The sequence below is a fragment of the Sminthopsis crassicaudata genome, chromosome 3, assembly GCF_048593235.1.
Source record: "Sminthopsis crassicaudata isolate SCR6 chromosome 3, ASM4859323v1, whole genome shotgun sequence".
Taxonomy (NCBI): Eukaryota; Metazoa; Chordata; class Mammalia; order Dasyuromorphia; family Dasyuridae; genus Sminthopsis; species Sminthopsis crassicaudata.
Genome location: NC_133619.1, coordinates 9474733 through 9498771, shown reverse-complemented (window position 1 = coordinate 9498771; position 24039 = coordinate 9474733). Strand labels below are relative to the sequence as shown.

The window sequence follows — 24039 nt, the reverse complement described above, 5'->3', positions numbered from 1 at the left end:
AGTATTGTACTTTGTCAAAGGCTTTTTCCGCATGTATGGATCGTGTGGTTTCAGATGTTTGGGTTTTTCATATGAATAATTATGTTAATTGTTTTCCTAATGTTGAACTATCCTTCCATCTTTATCATAAACCTCACTTGATCATAATGAATAAATTCTTGGAAAAATTGCTGTAGTCTGATGAGATATTGCTTAAAATTTTTGACTCAATGTTCATTGATAAAAGTGGCCTATGGTTTTCTTCCTGCATTTTATCTTTCCCTGATTTACATGTTAGGATTCTCAAAAAAGGATCCCGTTAGGTACTTTATCAATTTTTAAGAATAATTTGAAAATAACAAGGGTTTTTCCTCACTTGAGTAGTTTCTTTAAAGATTGATCTATTTCTTTTTCTGAAATCAGGTTATTTAAGAAGTATATCTGATCTGGTAGCTTGAATTTTATATTTTTGAAGGTATTCCTCTATTTCTTTTGTATTTTCCATTTTTATTCTGGTGATACATTCTGATTATTCTTTTTTTTTTACTTGTACTGCCATTTTTACTTTAATCATTTTCTCTTTTATTGATTTGAGGTTTTGCTTTCTTCTTTTTAATCAGATTAGCTAATAAGGGTTTATCAATTGTATTAGTCTTTTTCAAACATAGCTTTTTTATCATATTTTATCTTTTAATGTTTTTATTGCAAATTTATCTATTTCTTCCTCTAATGTAATAGCTCTTCTTTTATGCTTATTTTGTTTATTTAGTTATTTTTTAAAAGCACATTTAGTTAATTTTCTCTTTTTCTACTTTAATAATATATGATTACAAAAATATTATTTTCAACTTGATGACTGTTATAACTGCATCTCAGAAACTTAGATATATAACTACATCATTATTATTTTCTTAACATAGTTATTATGTCTATGATTTGTTCTTTGACTTGCTCATTGTTTAACATATCATTAAGTCTCTTAACAATACTTGGATTTGTATTTTTTGTTTGTGGTTCCTGAACCAGTTTCTATTCTTATTGCATTATGATCTGTAAAAGATGTATTTACTATTTCTGTCTCTTTGCATTTGTTTGCAAAATCTCTGTATCCCAGTAAATAGTCAATTTTTGTGAAAGTTATATGTGGTATAGAAAATTGTATATTCTTTTGCTGTCCTAAGACTTTTAAATCTAGTTTCTCCAGAAATTTCTTATTTTCCATATTTTTTCCTTTTATCTTTCTGTTATATTTGTCCAAAATTGATAAAAGAAGTTTTCTGTCACTGTTATCCATTTACTTGTTGAGCCCCATAAAAAATAACATACCTCATCTCTCCATTCACTCAACTTGAAAGAGGTTTTCATCACCCTTTGTCTGAACTATTGTCTCCCTGATCCAAGTCTCTCTCTATTCCAATCCATCCTCCACTCTCCACCAAGGTCATTTTTCTAAAACATAGCCATGTCAACTCCCTGCTCAATAAGTTCCAGTAATTCACTATTGCTTCCATGATCAAATATAAATCCTCCACTTGGCACTTAAAATTGTTCATAACCTGATCCCTTTGAACTTTTATATCTTATTACACTTTACATTACATTACATTTCACTGCAGACCTAGGTGGTGTCCTAGGACATAGAGGCCTTGGATGGTAATCAGAAAGATTCTGCTTCCTGAGTTTAAATCAGGATTCAGACACTTCCTAGTTATATGACTTTGGCAAGTCACTTAACCCTGTGCCTCAGTTTCTTCATTTGTAAAATGAGCTGGAAAAATGGCAAACCACTGCATCTTTGCCAAGAAAACCCCAGACGAGGTCATGAAGAGTTGGACATGACTGAAACAGCTCAACAATAACACATTTTACTGCCCTCCACACTCTCTGATCCAGCTACACTGAGTTTTTAGCTGGTCTAGTGTAATCCTCTACTTCTACCTCTGCACTAGTTGTCCTCCACTCCTGAAACGCTGTCTTCTCTGCCTCCTCTTAGTATCCCTGCATTTCTTCAAGACTTTTCAAATGCCACCTTCAGCAGGAGGCATTTCCTGGAACCCTTCCCCTTTCGGATTATCATCTATCTCCTATGGACATTGGGGAGTGGGACATGATGATGAAATTTCAAAGGAGACTTAGAACTAGTCTAAGAGGATCATGACAAGGAGCTATCATAAAAACAAAACTTTGAGCAGAGATTGTAGAAAACAAAGATCAACCCTTGCTTGCAAAGTTGTGAAGGCAGGAGATGAAGGCCATTCATATCACATTCTGTCCTGGCTGGTCATCTCTTCTCTCAGTTGCTGGAAATGGAAAGCTTAAGGGAATTACCACCAGGAAAAACTGCTTTCCAGCTTGATCTTTGATAACTTGAGAATGCAAAACAAATTGAACCAACAAGCTGATTTTCATGGCTGCTTGCCATTTTCTGAAACTTGCTGGTACAGTGGGGAAGGTACTTGGAAGGTCATGACTGGGATAAAGACTCTCATCCAGGGAAGAAGTGAATATGGATGTGACCTACTAGGCCCTCTCCTCAACCCAGCTATCGGGAGCCATGAGCTTCTCTTATTCTCAGAAGTCTCTCAAGCATCCTTTGAGGAAATCTCTGGTTTAGGAAACTGAGTTACCATTTATCCTCTCCAGCCTCCCTGCATCTCCTCCTCCTTTACTCCATAATGTCCTTGGTTTTTAAATTGTCTCTGAAAGAATCCCAATCTCAGTTCCTGATACCGAGGATATCTTCCTGGTCCTGGAGTAAAATATCACCCAGAGTGGGAGGATTTTGGGAACAGGGTCCCATAAGAATAAAAAGCCACAAAAATCTCACAAACAGATTACTAAGCTTCATGAGTCAGAGATCTGGACTCAAGAAGAGATGCATGGACTATGGAAATAAGACTAGACCTGGCAACAGAGGAGCCACATAGATGGGTGGGAATTGAATCGGGAAATCAGTAAGAATGCTAGGATCCAATAGGTTTGGAGTGCATAGGTTTGGAGGAGGTCAGCTGTTGTCTAGGGAGAACGGACCACTGGAAATGCATCTCAAATCTCTGATGTAACACAGCAGAGTGAACCAAAGACTGGACTTGGCTAGCCTCACATTCAGACCCTTTCATTTACCAGCTGTGTGACCACAGACAAATCACTTCCCAACCTCTGTGGACTCCAGGGACCTTCTCCATAAATGATATTTTCACTCTCTGCCTCCAAGGGTGGTTTCAAGGAAAATGCTTTGTCAATCTCAAATCCCTCTATATAATCGTTAAGTGGTCATTGCTGCGCCCAGAGTTTCTGCATGCAAGACAATTTCTTTTTGTGCTTGGGAATAATTAGGCAGATAGAAACAAATATTACTCAAGCAACTCCAGAACTGGAAGGGAAAGGATCCCAAGGAGGAAGAGAATTTTCTGCTGGAGATGTGGCCATTATTGTGCACCAATTGAAATTGAATGGGTCAAAGAGCTAAGATAACAATGATGAGTGAAATTCAACATTCATTTAATAAACCCCTACTGTGTGCAAGGGACGGCCCTAGCCCTGAGGATGCAAAGATGAAATGCTACAAGCCTTGAAACTCAAGGAACTTTCACTTTCCTTGGTGGAAGAGTGGATACAGCATGGAAAGAAGCTTTGCTGGAATAGGGAGAACATTGCCTCTAGAGCCAGGGGACCTAGATCCAAAAGGAACCTGATACCATAAACATTTGTTAAGCACCTATCATGTGCAGTGACAACACTAAACAATGGGGATACAAAATGAGGTAAAAGACAGTTCCAGTCTCAAGGAGTTCACATTCTGCTACTTATTAACTCTGTATGCTAGGACACCTCAGCAGCAACTGGAGATCTTCCAGAGATCCAAAGAGCAGGAAAAGGAAGATGCCTCCAAATTGAGTGAAGTAGAGGAGAGTTGAATATTTTGTATTTAACCCTAGAGGGTCCAAAAGGACCCACTGAAGCTCTGTAAGCGGTGGAGCAATGTAGACAGTATCCTTCCAACTTTCCAGCCTCTGTAAACATTAGCCTCTTTCCTCCACTCGACTGTCCAATTCAAATATCACTCTTCACAAATAGGGTTCATCTCCCTTCTCTGTGCTTTTGCCTTAGCTGTCCCACACAAAACAAACAAATCACAATTTTCTACAGGAAAATTCCTAACAATATCATGTCCTCCCCCACTCTTATTATTCAGTTCTGTCTGATTCTTTGTGAACCTATTGGGGTTTTCTTGGCAAAGATACTTGAGTGGTTTATCATTTCCATCTCCAGCTCATTTTCCAGATAAGGAAACTGAGGCAATCAGGCTTAAGGGACCTGCTCAAGGTCACATATCTAAGACATGTCTGAGGCCAGATTTAAACTCAGAAAGATGAGTTTTCCTTATTCCCACTACACCATCTAGCTTTGCCATGAAAACCACAAGTGTGGTCATGGAGAGTTGGACATAATCGAAAATTACTAAACACCACCACCTTCTCCAGTAAAAACAATTCATCTCAATCCTAGATTTTGGTTTCAATCAGTGGTAGATTGTAGACTAAGTCATAGACTTTGATTTTGATCAGTCATAGCCTGTAGACTAAGTCATAGATTTTTATTTTAGTTATGGATTGTAAACTATGTCATAAATTTTGATTTCAGTCAGTCATAGACTATGGACTAAGTCATAGATTTTGATTTCAGTCATAGATTGTAGACTAAATCACAGATTTTGGTTTTGATCAGTCATAGACTATAGACTAAGTCTGAAGGGTCCTTGGGGCTGAAGTGATATTGCCTGGGAATCTGCTCTGCTCTACTCAGGAAACTTGAGGTCCCTAAGTGTCCAAACTCATTAGAACTGGGCCATTTAGGAAGTTGAGGCAAGCTTGGAATTCCAGCCAATCCTTTTGAAGAAGAGTCAGAGTCACTCTTCCTCTGACCACTGCCTGGGGGAGGAGGGATCAAAGGAGAGAATGGAAATAAAATACCATGGAAATTTAATACTCTTTGGGAGGTGTGGAGCCCCAGGCCCCCTCCCTCACTTTGACTAGAAAAAGACTTTGTGAACCTCAACTGGGTCAGAGCATCTTGGACTTGCCATTGTCCTATCACACTCTAGTAGCACCACTACTTTCCAGCCTCTGTAAACATTAGCCTCTTTCCTCCACTCGACTGTCCAATTCAAATATCACTCTTCACAAATAGGGTTCATCTCCCTTCTCTGTGCTTTTGCCTTAGCTGTCCCACACAAAACAAACAAATCACAATTAGCTAAGTGCTGGGGATATGCAGAAAGGTAAAAAAGAGCTTCCTACCCTCAATGGGAAAACAGCAAACTATGTGCTAACTACACGAACACAGGATGAATGGAAGGAGACTGGGAAAGGACTGGGATTTCAGCTGTTCCTCGAAGGAGTCCAGTCTCAAAGGAGCCAGATGGGTGTTTCATATAAGATTATCCTTCCTACCAATGAGAGTCACCCACAAATGTCAGGAGTTCCCTGGGATGGAGTGGGCTCTCTCCTTAATCGGCTTGGATGACCCTTGACCAAGAGCAATCTTGGTCAGGATAGACTCTAGATGGCCTCTCGTTCTAGATCAAGAGAACAGGGCTTGCTACAGAATAAGGATCCAGGGGGCAGCTAGGTGGCGCAGTGGATAGAGCACTAGTCTTGAATTCAGGAGGACCCGAGTTCTGGTCTCAGACACTTAACACTTCCTAGCTGTGTGACCCTGGGCAAGTCATTTAACTCCAGCCTAAAAAAAAAAAAAAAAGAAAAGACTGACAGAATAAGTATCCAGGATGCCCTTCAGCATGGCACACTCAGCATGCTGAGAAAATCTCCCCCATGCTCCCCACTGCTTCCTAATCCAGCCATTCCTTCCTTCTCTTCCCCTCAGAGCCAACCATCCATTCTTGCCATTGTCCAGCCAGTCCGGCCTTCATGGCTATTGCCTCTTTCCTGTTTATCTCTGCGTGCTCCACAAGGAGCGATTGAGCTACTAAACAAAAGATCTTTGGGTTTTGAGCTCACTGCCACACCGATTAATTCATAATTCAGTAATCCTTCCGATTAATTCACTCACATCCTTTCCATTCCCCTTCCAGTTGCTGGTGTTTCATATGCCACGGTTGGCATATGAGCGGCCGGAAAATGCCTTTGGCCATCGCTTGGCCACCGGGCTGTGTCTGGGCTCTGGCAGCAAGTTCTCATGAGGGTGAAAACCAGAGAAGGGCACAAGGAAGTGTGGAGAACGTGTTCAGGCTCAGTAGAGAAAGGGCTGCTGCCAAGGGCAACGTCCCAGCGAACATTCTGAACCCGGGAGTGGAGGGAAGGGAAATTGTGCTCTTCCCCCTTCCACAGGCACCAGGGCATGATCTCTAAGCAGCTGGTCATGGTGAGGGCGAAATCCTGGGTTCAAATCTTGCCTCAGGTGTCCCTTACTATATGGGCAAATCTCTTCAATCTTCTGTAACTGTTCCCTCATCTATAGGATGGGAATAATAACTGTAGGAAGATTGTAGACTTAGAAGAAGTCACCCTAAGATAGATCATGTAGCCCCAAGTTCTCATTTTGAAGATGTCCTAGGAACCAGTGGCCACAGAGGTGAAACTCTGTACTGAAGATCCTATGGGTGATGTCTCAAATTGGACTGAGAGGTGACCTCAGGGGTTCTGACAGCTGTGCCCACATCCCACTCTCTCTCTGACCACTGCCTAGGGAAGGAAGGATCAAAGGAGAGAATGGAAGTAAAATATCATGGAAATTTTAATTGACTCTTTGGCAGGGTAGAAGAAACCATATAAAAGAAACCCAGTTTCATATAAAATCTACTTTTCTTCATATAACAAAATGTCCACATTTGCTGGGGGGGGGGGGGGTATTTGTAATTAAAATTGAAAAAAAAAACATATCAAGCACTTGGTAAATTGTAATCATGGGATCATAGCTGCTAGAGTCTCAGAGGCTGTCTGGTCCAGCCCTCGCATGAGACAGATGAGGAAACAGAGGCCAGGAAGTTCAATGGTTTACCCAACAGATCCTATGCAGGATTTGAACTCAGGGATCTTCTGACCCCAAATCCACACTTTTCTTCTTGGTCATTTTTAAAAATTTCCACCTTCATTCAATTTACCAGGAATTAGAGGTCTTAGTCACTCAATGGATCCTCCCTTGAATCCCCCAAAATTATTGTACATCCTGTTCTCATTCCTGCTTTTGCCTTCATTCTTTTTGAAGGTGACTTCTTTAACTCTCTGCTACTCAGTTTACTGTAGATTATATTGTGATAGATAGATGTAGACATACAGAGTTATAGATATATAGAGAAATGTATACGACAATTACAGGTATATCTCTCACTCATACATACACACACACATATATGTATACATATATATATATGTATATATATCAAATCTTTATACATCTGTATATATATATGTGTATATATATACACATATATATAATCTGTATATATGTGTATCCACATATCTCTGTTACAATAAAATCTACAATGAACTAACAAAGACAAACATAGATTTAGATTCATTGATCTCCATGTGATAGATGTATATTTACATGGATTAATGTACATATGATATATGCATGTCATACACCACATAGGCAGAGACATAGGGCATAAATCTCCCAGAGGCACAGTCTCCCAGGTCTAGGGCTGCTACAAAGGCCCGGCCCAGCCTGAGCTTGGTCCAACATCTCGCTCCCATCCCTCTCCCTGGCCCTCCTCCGTGGAGCCCAGCGGGATCCAGCGGGTGCCCTATTTCCCAGAAGCCACCCTGTCTGAGAGCCACTCCGGGGCCTCGAGAGCCGTGACCTCCCTGTGCGCTGTTGCAAGGACATCGGCGTCAGCTCCGGCTGCTGCCAGCCCTTGGAGATCTCCCCTGACCGCCAGGCCCACAGGAAATGCCTGTCCGCTAATTCGATCGGTCACGCACATTTCCACAGCGTGAGGCACATTTTCCTATGTGGACTTCGCAGAGCGAGAGCAGGCTGCCCTCTTCCCAAATGGCCAAGGATGCCCCCCTCCCTCTCCCAGGCTGGTCCGGCCCCTGGTGCCCCGGGGATGTGTGGGGGCTTCTCTCTGACCCAGCCCCTCTGCAGCCTCCCATGTTGATGGCAGATTTCTCAGCCCTGGCAGAACAGGGGTCCAAGTCTCACAGGGGTCCGGGTCTCACAGGGGTCCCTCTTTTTTCAGCTGGACCGGGCGCTAAGTGTGGAAGCTGGACAGAGGGAAGGAGAGAGCAGTCCCACCATCTGGGACATGAAGCGGAGACTGGAGGGGGCCGAGAGGGCCAGCCAGAGGAGGCTCCAGGCCTACCAGGAGGGGCAGCAGCAACAGGCGCAGCTGGTCCAGAGGCTGCAGAGCAAGGTAGGAGTGTAGCACAAGCACAAGCCCACCTTCTCCTGGCCTTGCCCAATACTGCACTTAGTGCAGAATCAGAGGGGCTTCTCAGGGGCTCTCCAGTACCTCTTGTTGTCCAAATGGGGAAACCAAGGCACAGGTAGATGACTTATGTGAGGGCCCACCACAGACCTGGGACTTGTGAATGAACAAAGGATATCTTGGACCGTGTCTCTTTTTCTAGAGAAGGGAGCGCTGGGGTCTCATGCAGAATCCCTTGATTCCTTGAATGCTGGCTTTGGATCCAGGAAGACAGAGGCCTGAGTCCTGTTGCAACTACTCACTTGAGAATAACTCTCCGGGCCTCAGTTTCCCTCCCTGTAAGATGAGGAGTCTGGGCTTGGCAACCCTTAAGGTTCTTCCCAGATCTACCTGACCTCTGCTCCAGCTGCTGAGATGGCAGCTCCTCCCAGGATGTCTCCAGATGAAGGCCCCAGGGCCGGCACTCCTGCTGCTGGGGCCTTCAGAATCCAGGCCCCTTCTGCCCCTTCCCATTTGTCCCTGGCTCTGTCCCTTTCCATGCGTCTCCATATTGTCCCCATCAGAATAGAAGCACCTGGGGGGCAGGGACCAGCTCACTTTTTCTTTTTGTAGCTCCCCATTTTGGTAGATCTCTGGCACCTCAGAAGGGCTTTCAAATGCTCTTTAATCGCCCACTTTCACCATTACTATTCCATATTGTATTAGAAATTCTAGCTTCGGCAATGAGATGAAAAAGAGATTAAAGGAATTAAAGTAGGTAATGAGGGAAGCAAATTATCACTATTTCCAGATAATAGAGAACCCCAGAGATTCTACTAGAAACCTTGAGCCACTACCATACCTTGAGCAAAGTTGCAGATACAAAGTAAACCCACATAAGTCATCGTCATTCTTATATATCACTAACAAAATCCAACAGTTAGAGATACAAAGAGAAATTCCATTTAAAGTAACTGCCGATAGTATAAAATATTTGGGAATCTATCTGCCAAGGGAAGGTCAGAAACTATATAAGCAAAACTACAAATCACTTTCCACACAAATTAAGTCAGATCTAACCAATTGGAAAAACATTAAGTGCTCTTGGATAGGGCGAGCAAACATAACAAAAATGACAATACTCCCTAAACTAATTTATTTATTTAGTGCTATTCCAATCTCACTCCCAAGAAACTATTTTAATGACCTAGAAAAAATAACAACAAAATTCACCTGGAAGAACAAAAGGTGGAAAATTTCAAGGGAATTAATGAAAGAAAAATCAAATGAAGGTGGCCCAGCTGTACCTGATGTAAAACTATATTATAAAGCAACAGTCACCAAAACCATTTGGTGTTGGCTAAGAAATAGAGCAGTAGATCAGTGGACTAGGTTAGGTTCACAGGGCAAAATAGTCAATAACTATGGCAATTTAGTGTTTGACAAACCCAAAGACCCCAGCTTTTGGGATAAGAAGTCACTGTTTGACAAAAACTGCTGGGAAAACTGGAAACTAGTATGGCAGAAACTAGGGATAGACCCACACTTAACACGGAATACCAAGATAAGACCTAAATGAGTTCATTATGTAGGCATAAAGAATGAGATTGTAAATAAATTAGAAGAACAAATGCTCTTTAATTCACTCTTCAGCCAGAAATTGCCCCAGAGGGTTTCAGCCTTCCTGGTGAATTTTACTTAGCTGCGGTTGGGGAGGAGGGGTTACAATTTCTGACTGGGGAGTTCACAGGAGATTAAAGCCCTTCTCTCCCTCCTCAGCAGATGGTCCCTTTCTTGTGTGTGTGTGTGTGTGTGTGTGTTTGTGTGTGTGTGTGTGTTATCCTAAATCCAAAGCCCAAACTAGGGTGAGACAACTGAGGCGTCACCCTGAAAAGGGAGGAGGAGGACATGATTCCCAACAGGCAAGCCATGGACCAGTTTTCCTGGCCATTGAGCTCCACCTTCCCCCTCCTCCTGGATTTGGGGGAGCGGAGTTACCATCCTGAAGGGCCCAGGTAATCCCTTCATCCAGTTCCACCTTGCCGCCCCAGAAGCCTCTTTTGCATGCTCCCCCCCTCCAACTCCCAACTCAACAGCATCTCGCCCAGGAGCAGAATTCCTTCTGATGGAGGATGAGGAGAGGGAGAGAAGGCAGACATAGATAACCCTCTCCTGTGTCCCCCTCCCCTGTGTTCCCCCTCCCCTGTGCCCCCCTCCCATGTGTCCCCCTCCCCTGTGCCCCCTTCCCCTGTGCCCCCCCTCAGGTACTGCAGTACAAACAGAGATGTGGGGAGCTGGAGCAGCGGCTGGTGGAGAGGACGTCTGAGTGGGAGCACCAGAAGATGATGGTCAGTGAGTGTGGGGCGTCCTCCAGCCTCAGTGGCCCCGGGCTGCGCTTTCTGCTTTTGCTCCCTCTCCCCAGCCCATTCCCCCTCCAGAACTCGTGCCCCTCCCTCATCTTTACCCTAATAACTAATAGGAACAACAGAAGCAGCAGCCCCTGACTTTTAAGTCCAGACAAGTCTCCCCCTGGGACAGAGGAGTAGGGCCCGCGGGCAGTCTACAGAGGAGGAAACTGAGGCTCCAGTTTGCCCGGGGCCACCCCCAGGGTCGCAGTGAGGGGGTGGGGGGAATGGTCAGGAGGATGGGGCATATGTGGAGCGAGATTTGAACTCAGGGCCGCCTCCCTCGGAGGCCAACCCCCCTCCTCCCTCCAAGTCTAGAGCGCGGGTCGGTGCTCCCTCTGTGCCCCTCCAGAGCCGGCTCACCCCAAAGTGATGTGCTGAGTGCAGGGCAAATGCGGAGCGCATGCTGCAGTGGGCCAGTTGCGTGTCCCTTCCTCCAGGGCGCAGCCAGCGTCTGGGGTTCAATCGCTCCTCCTGGCAGTGGAGTACCTGTTACAAATCACACCCCCGGGAGCATTCCCATAGTGTGCGCCTCTTTTCACCAGCTCCCATAGCCACACATGTCTCTTGGAAGCGCCTCTGCCCAGGACTTTCCCTTTGGTTTCTCACAGAGCCAACAAAGTAAACTCGGGGTGGTGGGGACCCTCGGTGACTCCCAGGTGCCATGGCTGCCAGTGAGGGGGTTTCCCAGGGCTGGGCAGGCATCTGTCCCTCTCCAAATCATTCACTCTGTGCCTTGGAGAAACCCAGGCGCTCCCCCAACACCAAAGCTTCTGTGCCAATCAATGAGAATCATCGAGGCCGGAAAGCCCCCTTATCCCCGCCAGCAGTACCCAGCCCTGGGCCCCCAGTGGCTACATTGGGACTGAGATCGTTCCACTCTTAAAAAGTTATGTCACTGCTTTGGTCCCCAGGTTTCCTATTCTAAAACGGGCATAAAATAGCCTGAGACCAGCTTTTCTAAGTGTCATTTATTTACCTGCCCCTTAAGTAAAAGGCCTCTTGGATCCATAACAGAACAGTGTCAATATTCCATCTGGCCATCTCTGAAAATAGCCCTCTGTTTCCTCTTTGGGAAACTGATATCAATTGTTCTGTCCCCCAAATGTCTTAGTACCAACTTTCCCTTTGACCCGGGAGCACTCCCTCTAGGCCCCAGAGCTCAGACTCTCACCAAGGATTTTGAGATGGCTGATAATCATACTCCTTCTCCTTCCTTCCACCCACCCATCCCAGATGCAGACCAAGCTCCAGTCTGCTGAGCGGCGACTGCGCCAGTCAGAACACACGTTCAGCTCAGACTTGGATGAAGCCCTCACACGCCTGGAAGAAGAAGAACAGAGGTGAGCCTCTGATCACTAGAGGAGGACCTGCAGAAGTCATAGGCTTAGGTCCAGAAAGACCCTCAGAGGCCTCTGTCTGAGTCCCATTCCTCCAAGGCCCAGGAGGGGAGGCAGCTTGTCCAGAGTCAAAAAGGACGATAACAAGACCAAATAGTGTCCACTTTCCTGCCTGGAAGGTGGTTCACAGCCATATCCTTCCTTCTCTCCATTTGGCCTCTGCTCTGGCTCCAAACCTTACCTCCTCCTGCCTGAAAAATTGCAGCAACTTCTAAGAAGTGCCCCTGACTCTGGTCTCTCCCATGTCAAGTCCTCCCCTCCATATGACTCCCCAAATCACTTTCCTGACCATGTTCCTTCTTGGAGCAAAACTCCTCAGTGGTCACATGTTTGACACATCTCATCTAGTCCAACTTGTTCTTCTAGAGAAGAATGAGACCCATTTTGGTGAAAGGACATATTAGGAGCCCCTGTAGTGAAGGAAAAGCATCATTTTTGTGGCAATCGGTCACACTTTGTTTCTTTATTTGGAATCTGGTCCCACAATCCCCAGTGCCCATAGAATTGATGCACTAATGATTTTGTTTATGTTGCTCCCCAAATTACCTACCCCGCTAGGAGTGCGAGCCTCTCCCAAGTGAATGCTCTTCTCCGGGAACAGCTGGAACACATGCAAACCTCCAATCAGAGGCTGGCTGAGGAGCAGGAGAAGTTGAACAGCAGCATGAACAGGCTGAGGGATGAGCTGGAACAGAAAGAACTCCGCTGGTGGAAAGAGAAAGAGGTGGTCTTTATCTTAAGAGTCAGGGAGGAAGAGAGAGTGATTGAGACCCATAGGCTTCCCAGTCCAAACACTCCTACTGGAACCTTGGCAAGGTTCTATGTCCAAGGCCAGGTTGGGGTCATTTGTGAGATCAAGACATTGGTCCCTAAGAAAGAGGACTTCAAAAATAGCACTGGGCAACTCCATTGAGTTTCCAGGCACCAGCTTCCCAGCAACAAAAACACCTCCAATTTCTCAAGCCCTCAAGTCAAGGGGAGGAAAAACATGGTGGGCTCCTAGGAAGAGAGAGCAGCACTGATTTTTTTTCCTTACTTGCTTTGTGAATCCTGCTTTCTCATATGGTGCCCAGGGTGGGGTGGAGAGGTGTCTGCCAATTACATTTTAATCTGGTTCAGGCTGGACTGGGAGTCGCCGAGTTTGGCACATCTGCACAAGATGGCCATTGAGGTCTCTTTGGGTTCTAGATCAGGGATGCTGTGATTTCTCCAACAGATATGTAGTCACTCCTGCATTGACCAAAAATGTTAAAAACAGTTGTTCCCAACCTAGAGCTCTGAGGCACTCTTGTGGAAAGAACCAAGAGGGATCCTGATTCTCTGGAGACATGCTGTGGTCCTCCGGAGCAACTTTGCAGAACTCCAAGCAGCCACTGAGAGGTGAGCTGGCAGAGCATTTCCAAGACCCACAGAGGGGGAGATGAACAAGTGTTTAAGGTTTGGGGATGAGAGGGTCAACCACATCCACAGGCTAGAAAGCACCATTATAGGTTATATTAGATGGCTTCTAAGGTCCATTCCACTCTCAAAGTCTAAAGATTCCTTGGCCAGGGGGCAGCTAGGTGGCGCAGTAGATACAGCACCAGCCCTGAATTCAGGAGGACCTGAGTTCAAATCTGGTCTCAGACACTTAACACCTCTTAGCTGTGTGACCCTGGGCAAGTCACTTAACCCCAGCCTCAGAAAAAGAAAAAAGAAAAAAAAAATTCCTTGGCCAGACTCACCTGACCCCTTGACTCATTGTTAGATTTACTTTTGCCATCCCAAGCTCCAAGGAAATCCGAGGCCAGGATAGTTTCTTATTAACTAATAAAACTAGTGACTGAAATCTTCACCCCAGTTCCTTAAATATTATTTACTGAACAAACCATGGAAATCTCTTTTCCCAGCGGTGGTTATTCTTACTCAATTTGCTGACAAGTGAAATTGATAAGGAAACAAAGGCATGGATTCACAATATCTTGTCACGAGAAACTTGTCTTAAACCCTTGATATAAGAGTAGATGACTCCTCGTCATATTCAGAAAACCAATCTTACCATTCAGCTCTTTCCAGATCTTGATTAAAGTCCTTAGAGAACCTTTTTCACATAACTTCTCAAGATAACAATTAAATTCAGTTTTTCAGGAATTAAACTGGTCCTTTTTAACAAATTCATATCCTTTCTTAAATCATTTCAGGAAACAGACTTTCCAGAATTAGCTGTACTTGCTAGCTTTTCATAAGCTCTTCAGAGAATTCTCTTTACCACACCCTAGTTAAAACAGACATGATACAAAATTTCTCCCCACAATCTTCCCATCTTCTCAAAAATCAAAAATCACACAAAAATGCATGTAATGTCCAGCCTAGCTCTCTGTAGGATCTCAGTACCAGCCAGAGTCCTAGATCACAGGTGAGGAATGAAGAGGCCAGACTCATGGGGAGGGTCAAACATGGAGTCCATTTATTCCAAATTCTCTCAGAAAAAATTAAGTTATTTTGCTATGGTCACACAGCTACTAAGTGTCAAAAGGGGGAACTGACCCTCAAATACTCCTGACTCCAAGTACAGAACTCTATTTATTATATTATGTTGCCAATTTCTTTTTTTATTACAGCTTTTTATTTACAAGATATATTCATGGGTAATTTTTCAGCAATGACCTTGCAAAACCTTCTGTTCCATATGTTGCCAATTTCCATAACAGCTCTCTGTGTATTTGGACTGCTTTCATAATCATTTTTGGAAGTATTCCCCCTTAAAGTGGAAGAAATACGAATTAAAATAATTTTTAAATATCACTTCAAGCCCATAAAAAGGTTCCCTCCTTCACTCCAAAGAAAATACAATGTTGGCAGAGCTTTGGAGACGTACACATTCATTGTTGGTAGAATTGCAAATCAGTGGAATCTTTGCGGAGAGCAGCCTGACAATATATTGCAAAAGTTACAAAGTTGCAAAATTTACCTGTATCTTTAACCCAATGACCCCATTACTTAGAATACAAAGTTTTCAAATTTGTTTACAAATTTCAAATATTGTTTTCTCTTCCTGAGCTTGGGGGCTGAAGTGATGAGCTGTACACAAAGCCACTCTTGAGTGCCATCTATTTCGCCCAACAGAGGTCTAACGGATATGAAGTCGGACCTAGCCAGGACCGCTCGCAGACTGCACACGGCGTGTCTCAATCTCGACTCCAACCTGCGCCTGTCTGACAGCAATGTGCTGTCCTCTGTGGAGAAACACGCCCGCTACAGCGCCCGATTGGAGCAGCAGCTTCGGGACAAGGTGCGAGAGATGATCCAGTTACAGAGCCGCTGGGATGGAGAAAAAGTAGAGCTCAACTCCAGGTGAGAGCGGCCGGCCTGGACCTTCCGTCAGCCGTCAATAAGCATGCCTTAAGCACCTCTCGTGTGCCAGGCGCTTTACTGGGCAAACAAGTACAAAGAAGAAGCAATCTGGTTCTCAGTGAGCTTCCCTTTTAAGGGACCTCGGGGACCCCAAAAATACATGGCTACATAAATATAAGGAGAATAAATACAAATGGGGGCAGGGACCACAGGGCCTACCTGTTCCAGGGAGAGGCCCCATTAAAGTATGAGTCTCTCCACGTGGCACATAGTAGGTGCCTAATCATTGCTTATTGATTGATTGGAGCATCCCCTGTACTAGTCAGTCCCTAAAAGAACCACTTCTAAGAAAGACTGGGAAATGAAATCTCCCAGGGGCTGGGCCCATAGAATCAGGATCATTTCTACTGAGAGAAACACAGAGTGAGAAAAACATGGCTTAAACCCAGGAGGCATTGGATCAGTAAGTCACTCAACAAGCTTTTATGAGGTACTGAATGGACAGAGAAAGGGAGCAGGTGCTCCCTCCAGAAGCTTCTCTTCTAAAAGCCCTAAAGCTGTCAATCACATTGTTTTGATCCTTCCTTGAGTAGACCAGCATAAGGGTTTACTCTGGGCCAGACGCTGTAAATATAACGACCCAAATGAAACAGTTCTTCACGTTAAGGAATTCACCTTTGATCAGGGACTAACTATTGTTGCTCAGTCATTTCAGTCCTGTCCGACTCTTTGTGACCCCATGTGGGGTTTTCTCGGCACAGATACTCGAGTATCCACTGAGGAAGGGTCCAGGCCAGCCACACCGACTTCCAGTCCTGACTCTCCAGATGTTTCTCCCTTGTCCTCAAGGGGATGTTTCCCTGACTTTTGGATTCCTTTTCATAGTTGGTTTCTCTCATTGGAATGTAAACTCCTCGAGGGTGGGCGCCATCTTCTTTTTGCTTCTATTGACAAGAAAGGCTAGGAAAAAAGATCCAGAAAGGACATGATATGTGTCTTCTAGTACTTGAAGGCTCAGCTCACCTCCACCATGTAGCCCCCCTTGATCCTCTGTCCTCGTTTCTGAACTTCATGTATCTCTTCTCTCAGTAAAATGTAAGCTCCTTGAGATCAGGGACAATGAATTTAAATGAACTTCAGGTTTCTCTCATTTGGATTTGAGACAGCCGTGAGTCTGGCCCCCATCCCTCTTTGGATAATTTTGTCCCACTCTGTCTCTGGCTTTCTGCTCTAGGCTCGCAGAGTTGACTCTGCTAAGAGAAAGGCTCCAAGAACAAAATGTTAAGAAAGAGAAGACCATCTCTTCTCTAAAACTGGACATTCAGAAGCTGGTGAGTGGACTTATGGGTACTTTTCTCTAGGATGTTTGTTTTTACTCATGTTCCCAGGGTTTGTTTGGATCCTTAATACACTTGCTTTTCTGCATCCAGGAATCCACTCAAACTGGAGATCTTCTGGAGGTGGAAAACTGGAAGGAGGAAGTGGAATCTTTACAGAGGGTTTTAAACCACATCACAAAGGTGCTGTTTTACTCTTGGGAATCATGGGAGCATAGATTTAGAAGCTTAGAGACTGTTAAATCCAAAGTCCTCATTTTAAAAATAAGGAAACTGAGGCAGTGAAAGGCAAAGGGTCTTCCTCAAAGATCACATAATTAGTAAATGCCTGATGTATGATTTAAATAGCAGGGAGTTTGACCAGAATATAGAGTTTGTGAAGGAGAAAAAAAGAATAGAAAAAAAAAAGGAGACCATTCAACCAATGGCAATTTAAAAAAATTTTTCTGTAGACCTACTATTCTCTATCATGCATACAGGATATATGAATTATTATTTCTATGAAGGGGGCTTCCTGCTCAGTCTGTGAAATGAAATTGAGGTACATGACACAGTTAGCCAAAAATATAAAGTAATTCATGAGAATAAGCTCCATCGTACGCTGGAGACTCTACTTATTTCATTGTTATTTCACATGTCTGTGATCCCAAGCAAGTCAGAGTATTTAGAGTCAGCTATGGATGTTAGCTCAAGTCTAACTGTCTCATTTTATAGAAAGAAAAACCTGAAGTCCAGAGATTTTAGGATACTTGGGCTCAAGATCACACAGATAGTGAGGGACAAAATTGCCTTACTTCATTGTCCTCAGTTTACCCATCTGCAAAAAAAAAAAAAGAGGGCTGACCTTGCAAAACCTTTGTGAAGCTTCAAGCTATAATAAACCTGAGAGGATTTGTAAAGGGTAATGTGTTTGATGAGTCTGGAATGAGGAAGATAATGGTCATTCATTTGCTTTCTCCATTCTTCATTTCCTCCCGCAGTTAGTTCTTGCTGACGCTGAGTTTGTAGATCTTCCCTCAGCAGAGAACAGAAGGGGCGGAGGGCAAGAAGACCCTGGAAGACAGCCAGCCCTTCTGAGCTCCGGCTCCCCTACTCCACAGCAGGCATCCGAGGCCCGGCCCTACTCCCCGCTACACCAGGATGCAGCTCTGCAGGCTATCCAGAGAGCTCTCCAAAAGAGGCGTCAACAGGAACAGGTTGGGAGGACAGAGAGCACACAGGGGTGCTTATGTACAAAGAACAGGCCAGTCCCTGGAAGCCTGGGCTTCCCTCAAAGCAGAGACTGGTTTTTACTAGAAAGGAAAATAATAAAAATCCCTTGTCTTAATTTTGTTTCCCAAAACCCTCTAGTCAGCTCTCCCGGGTCAATCCATGAAGCTGCATACAATGGTCAAAGTGGAGAACCTCATCTTCCTCAGTATAAAATCACAAAGTTGAATTAAATCACCATGAATTCCCTCCAGTCCTAGATTTATGATCTTACTCACTTTAGTTCCCATTTTCTTGAATTCTGGCTCTACCATTTATTAGCTATATGATCCGGGTAATTTACTTTGTTTCTCTGGATCTAAGTTTCTTCCACTCTTAAAAGTGATTTGGATAAGTGACCACTAAGGTCGCTGGCCAGGTCTGAACAATCATTGAAACCGGTCCCCATGAAGCCAATTGGCAAGTCCTGGAAAAAAAGACTGAGGATTCATTAAGGGACATGAATCCAGGACCAGAGAGTTCACTGGAAAGTACTGAGGAGTGAGTAGGGATATGGAAAGGAGAGACGGCTCCCCCAGGGCAAAAGAAAAACAACATGGACCAGCCACAAGAAAGGAATAGAAATGAAAAGGAGGAGAAATCTAAAAGCTATGAATGGATGGATGGATGAAATATGTATTACCGTGTGCCAAGTACTGTGTCAAGAGTCAGGGAATACAAAGCCAACAACACTGGGAAGGTCCCCAGAGGCCATCTATTCTGGTCTGTACCGGAATGGAAATCTCCTTGACAAGGTCTCCCCTCCCCACCCCCTCACCAAGAAGTCATCCGGCCCACCATCTACACGGTCAAAGAAGAGCAGCCCGCTAGATTCAAGGCACAGCTTAATTTACTTTGGGTTCATTCTACTTTTTAGGAAGTTTTTATTTTAACTGCCAATGGGTGCTATTGATGGTGTGTTTGGTTTTGTTCAATAATAGAGACAAAGCCTTGTCAGCCACCCACTTACCCCAGCAGTTCTGCTCTGAGCTCAAGACCAGAGGGCACTATGGGATAAAATAGAGTTTAACTCTCTGTGGCCCTCAGAGAACTGAGCAGCGCTATGCCCTGGGTTTGCTCCTTTTGTACATGTAGCAGCCTTTCCTGCTGCTTTTCCTTAGCCTTTGCTCTGCTGTAGGTAGGGATCTCCAATACTGTCCTTCTGCTTCCAGAGACAGCTCATTCACCACATGGATCCTCTGCGTCCATAACGGCCCCTCCATAAATGCTCATCACTAGCAGAAATGTGGGAGCCACGTTCCGAAGGGGGCCTGGTGGAAGAGCCCTAAGACGTGAGCCCTCTCACACTGGGCATTTCTGAATCTTGCCCTTAAAAAAACCAACTTGCCAACCACCGATCCTGCACATCCATGGATGCTCCTGCCAGCCTGGGGGGAGGGTCGGGGGAGAGAGGAATAGCCATTCCCTCTGTGGGTAGCGGGACTTCCTTTGTATCAATGAAATCATAGGTAAAGTGTCCCAAAATAAAAAGAAATGAGATAAGGAGGAACCCCAGGCTCTAGATCAGAGGGAGATGCTAGTGACATTGGATGGTACCTGGCTCAGTTCCATTTATTTTATAGGCGAGAAAAAAAAAGAACCAGACAGGCCATTGGCTTGCCCAGTAGGATGTAGGGTACCCCAAGGAAGAGGGGGGTTCACTGTGTCATCCCCAGAACTCAGCCCGTACCTCCATAATTGCTGCTTTGTAAAGCCGGAATTCAAATTCATGCAAAACCCCAGTGCTCTTTCCACAGAACTACACTGCTTTCTGCCCTGGTCTGCCCACAGGACCGAATCACAGTATTGAGATACGAAGCCCAACATTTGTATTGTGGCAAAGGCTCCATCCTGACCTTCACGTGCCCCGCGATCCAGCTGGGAAAATGAGGCACATTCATTAATGTCCAGTCTCCAGTTAGATGGCAAAAAGCTCAGTCAGGGCCAAGGGTTGTGAAAAGCTGAGGAGGGGGAGCTCACTGCCAGATGGAGCTGGAGGAGGGGGAAGTTCAGGAAAGGCTTCGGGAAGGATGTCACCTGAGCTGGTCAGGGAAGAAGCCTGGGGGGCCGAGGAAGCCATGCCAGGGCCCTGCTGGTAACGCTCTGGACCATTTCCCAGCCTGCATCCCTGGAGCCCCTGGAATGCCTGGCTTAGTAGGGGGGCTGCCCCAGGGGGCCGCAGGCCAGGCACTCCCAAGCTTGCACACAAACCCATTGTTCTCCAGCTTGTTGCATCATGGGGGAGTGAGGAGGGCAACCTTGGCTTCCGCAAAATCTCTTGCAAAATTGCCAGGGTGTTTTTCTGGGGAAAGAGAATTAGGAAAGCCTTGCTCTCTGTCCTTCTGCTGTGATTCCCTCCCTCCCACATTTTGGAAGCCAATTTTCCCCAAGAGTCATGAGGTGGAGTTCCCTGGAGTGAGGCTCAGGGGTGTGTGGGAAGGTCCCAGCAAGACTCCCTTTTCTGAAAGTGGACCAGTGATGAGAAGACCACTAGCCCCAGAGATGACCACTAGACCCTGAAAGGGCAAAGGGCCTGGGGCAATAGGCCTGGGGGAAGGGAGAGGGGCAATGGTGCAGGAGCACTAAGCTGGATCCCAAAGGCCTACATTTGTGTCCTCGTTCTGCCCCCACGATGTCCCTGTGTCACCAGAGCAAGCCTCAGAGTCAGCCCAGCTGATACACACCTTGTCCAGCCTGGATCTGCACACCTCCAAGGAAGGAAGCTCACTACCTCACACCTCTGAGAGAGTTCTCATTGTTTGGAGGTCTCCCCTAACGTGGGGCTTATCCAACCAGGCCTCCCCCATCTTGAACTTGAGAAGGCTGATCTTTCTGAGTCCACAGTCCAAGCTTGACACTGATCCCCGTTGGGTTTCATCTCATTAGATTCAGCCCACGACTCCAGGCCATCAGGATCTCTCCTGGGTCCTGGGGAAGGAAGGAAAAATTTGGAACACAAGGTTTTGCAAGAGTAAATGTTGAAAAATTGCCCATGCATATGTTTTGTAAATAAAAGGCTTTAATTAAAAAAAGAAAGAAGGAAACATGGGGAAAGAACCATGAAAGAATGAGCAAAAGGATGCAGAAGGCAGGGGATAAGTATGCCAAAGACAAGTTTTTTTGATCTTGAAACTAACTCAGATCAGTTCTGGTAGAAACTCCCTTTTACACACCAGAATTCTTAGAGTAACCTGTAATACTGAAAGGTTTAGTGACTTTGGTCTAGGCCAAAAATCAAAACAAACAAAAATAATACTGAAATAAATCTTTGAGTGACTCCCAGGAGAGAACAGTAACAATAACCCTAACAACAATAATAATAATAATCCCCATTGCTGATGCACTTTAAGGTTTACATGGGATGCTCAGGCTTTCATTCCTGTCAGTCCCCAACTCACTGTCCCATTTTCTCGTTGGCTGGGCAGGAGCTGCGGCTGCAGCTGGAGTCCTCTCGGGCCACCGTGACAATGCTCCAGAAACAGCTGGCCGAGCATCAGAGGGAGGCTCAGGCTGCACAGCTGCAACTACAGGAGCAGAGACAAGAGCGAGAAAAACTTCTGGTCAAGCTGGAGGACCAGAGGCGAGACCTGGAACGCTGCAAAGCTTCTGAAGAGATGTTGGGAAGGTAAAGGAGAGTGTCTGATCCTGGGTCAGATTAGCAAAAAGTGTACCAAAACAAGGAATGAGACAGAGCCCATCCAACCCCAGAGACTTGAGGGCTAAGCCAAGGCTTTGTAAACCTGTCGATGTCTGTCCAAGTCTATCCAAGCTCATGGCCATTGCTTCCATGACACTCATTCATCTCATCCTCTGCTAAATCCTTCTACAATCTTTTCCAACATTAGATCTCTTCCAGTGAGTCCCCCTTTTCTTCTTATGTGGTCATAGTATTTAAGCTTTCAGTATTTGATTTTCCAGTGAATAGTCTGATTAATTTCTTTAAGTATTAACTGATTTGATCTCCTAGTTTTAGAAAAGACTCTCAGAAGTATCACAATTCAAAAGCACCAATTCCACACTGCTCGGCTTTCTTTATAACCCAATTCTCACGGCCATACATTGCTAGTGGAAAAACCATGCTGACCTTTGTCAGCAAGGCAATGTCTATTCTTAGTCTGCCATCCAGGTTAGCCATAGCTTTCCTTCCAAGGAGCAAATGCTTTTTTTTTTTTAATTTCATGGCTATACTCGTTATCTTCAATGGTCTTTGAATCCAAGAACATAAAATCGGATACTTTTTTTTTAATCTCTTCTCCCTCCATTTGTCAGGAAGTGATGGAACCAGTAGCCAGGCTGTTAGGGGTTTTTGTTTTGTTTTAAATGTTAAGCTTCAAGGCAGATTTTACACTCTCCTCTTCTATCCTCATCAAGAGACTTCTTAATTTCTCTTTATGGCATTTGAGGAGCCTCATCTGCATGTGCAAGATCATTGATATATCTTCTAGCAACCTTCATTACATTTTAATCCATCAACCTGACATTTCATATGATATACTCTGTTTAAATATAATATAATGTATGTCAAAAAAGTTATAATTATAAAATTAATTTTAAAAAAAGAAAAAGAAAAAAAGAAAATCACAATACTTATATATATGTATATATATATATATACATACATATATATAATGTAATGTAATAACCAATGATTCACCCAACTGAGCTGATTTCCTCACTTTTAATTGGTTTTCTGTTCACCAAATGAAGCACTATATTATATACCATGAGATTGTGGTGTACTTCTTTCTTTTGTTGTTGTTTTTAATTTTATGTGTTTTTTTTTTGATGGGCAGTTCTTCATGGAATGTATAAACACGTGTGTTGTACCTCTTAAAGAGCACCCTTCAATGACTGTTAGAGATATTGTAGGGACTCCTGGTATGAGAAAGGGAAGGATCATTTAAACTCACAGTAACAATGAATTGGTTGCAGCAGAACACAAAGGAACATATTATGGGGGAAAAAAACAGTCTTTATTTTTCTTTCTCCAGGTGTGCCTTACACATAGATGTTAAAACAAACTTTATTGAATCCATAAGCAATGATTAGACACCTACTATGTGACAGTCACTGTGTTAAGTTAAGACCTAGGGATACGGGAAGCTCATGGAGCTCAGACTAATGGGGAGGATGACATGCTACAAGTCCCCAGGGAGTGGACTTCCTCCCCAGCGAGACCTGCTCTTTATTTCCCTTTCTGACCCATAGGGAAAAGGAGGCCTTGCAGACCAGGATGCAGGATCTGACTCAAAGAGCAGATCATTCCTCCCTGGAAATAGAAAGACTCAAAGCCACCAACACAGAGCTGCAGAGGCACCGGGGTCTCTTGGAGCAGCAGGAAGAGGAGATGTTGAGAAAGGAGGAGAGGAGTCAGAAGGAGTTGGAAGCAGGGTAAGGCTGGACCTCCAGTTTACACAGAGTCCAGAAACGCTGGGAAGGATGAGAATATGAAGTTATCCCCTTTCAGAGCTCAGTTTCCTTGTTTTTGACCTGGCTTGATGGATCCCACCAAACTGTAAAAGTCATGGAGCCTCTGGTTCAGCGGGCAGGTCTGGCTTTAGAGCATGATGAGAAATCAGTGCTAAATGTTTGCTTTCTCCTGCCCTCTCTCTCCAGCCAGAAGAGTCTGAAGCAATTAGAAGAGAAGATCTCGGGCCTGAAGCAAGAGCTGGTGATGGTGAAGGAGTCCCTGAACCAGGCAGTTCTGGAGAAGGAGGTTCTGGAGAGCCAGAAGGAAGGTCTTCGCTGCTCTCTCGCCCAAGTACGGCAGTCTGGGCAGAGCCTCCAGCATCCCCCTCTCACTCGCCTTCCCCTAGGGTTTTCCCTCTTTCTTGCCCCATGGCTCCCCTTCTGCTCTCCCCTCCCCGCTAGGCAGTTGGGCTCACGTTCATTTATTTTTCAATCCCTTGAAAAAACAAACTCCACAAATTGCATTAAAACAAGAAACAATGGGCTACATTGAC

The 24039-nt window shown here is 44.7% G+C and overlaps 1 protein-coding gene across 1 annotated transcript in view; it reads left to right on the top strand.

The window, feature by feature from the left end:
* The window catches only part of CROCC2 (ciliary rootlet coiled-coil, rootletin family member 2), a 138383-nt gene that overhangs the window by 39759 nt on the left and 74585 nt on the right, over positions 1-24039 (top strand). The window contains exons 4-15 of the mRNA XM_074297988.1: positions 8186-8359; positions 10618-10701; positions 11995-12101; positions 12717-12882; positions 13432-13538; positions 15264-15491; positions 16726-16822; positions 16922-17011; positions 17809-18024; positions 21502-21701; positions 23285-23467; positions 23693-23837. Of these exons, the coding sequence (XP_074154089.1) occupies positions 8186-8359; positions 10618-10701; positions 11995-12101; positions 12717-12882; positions 13432-13538; positions 15264-15491; positions 16726-16822; positions 16922-17011; positions 17809-18024; positions 21502-21701; positions 23285-23467; positions 23693-23837 (1797 nt within the window). The remainder of the gene's footprint in view (positions 1-8185; positions 8360-10617; positions 10702-11994; positions 12102-12716; positions 12883-13431; positions 13539-15263; positions 15492-16725; positions 16823-16921; positions 17012-17808; positions 18025-21501; positions 21702-23284; positions 23468-23692; positions 23838-24039) is intronic.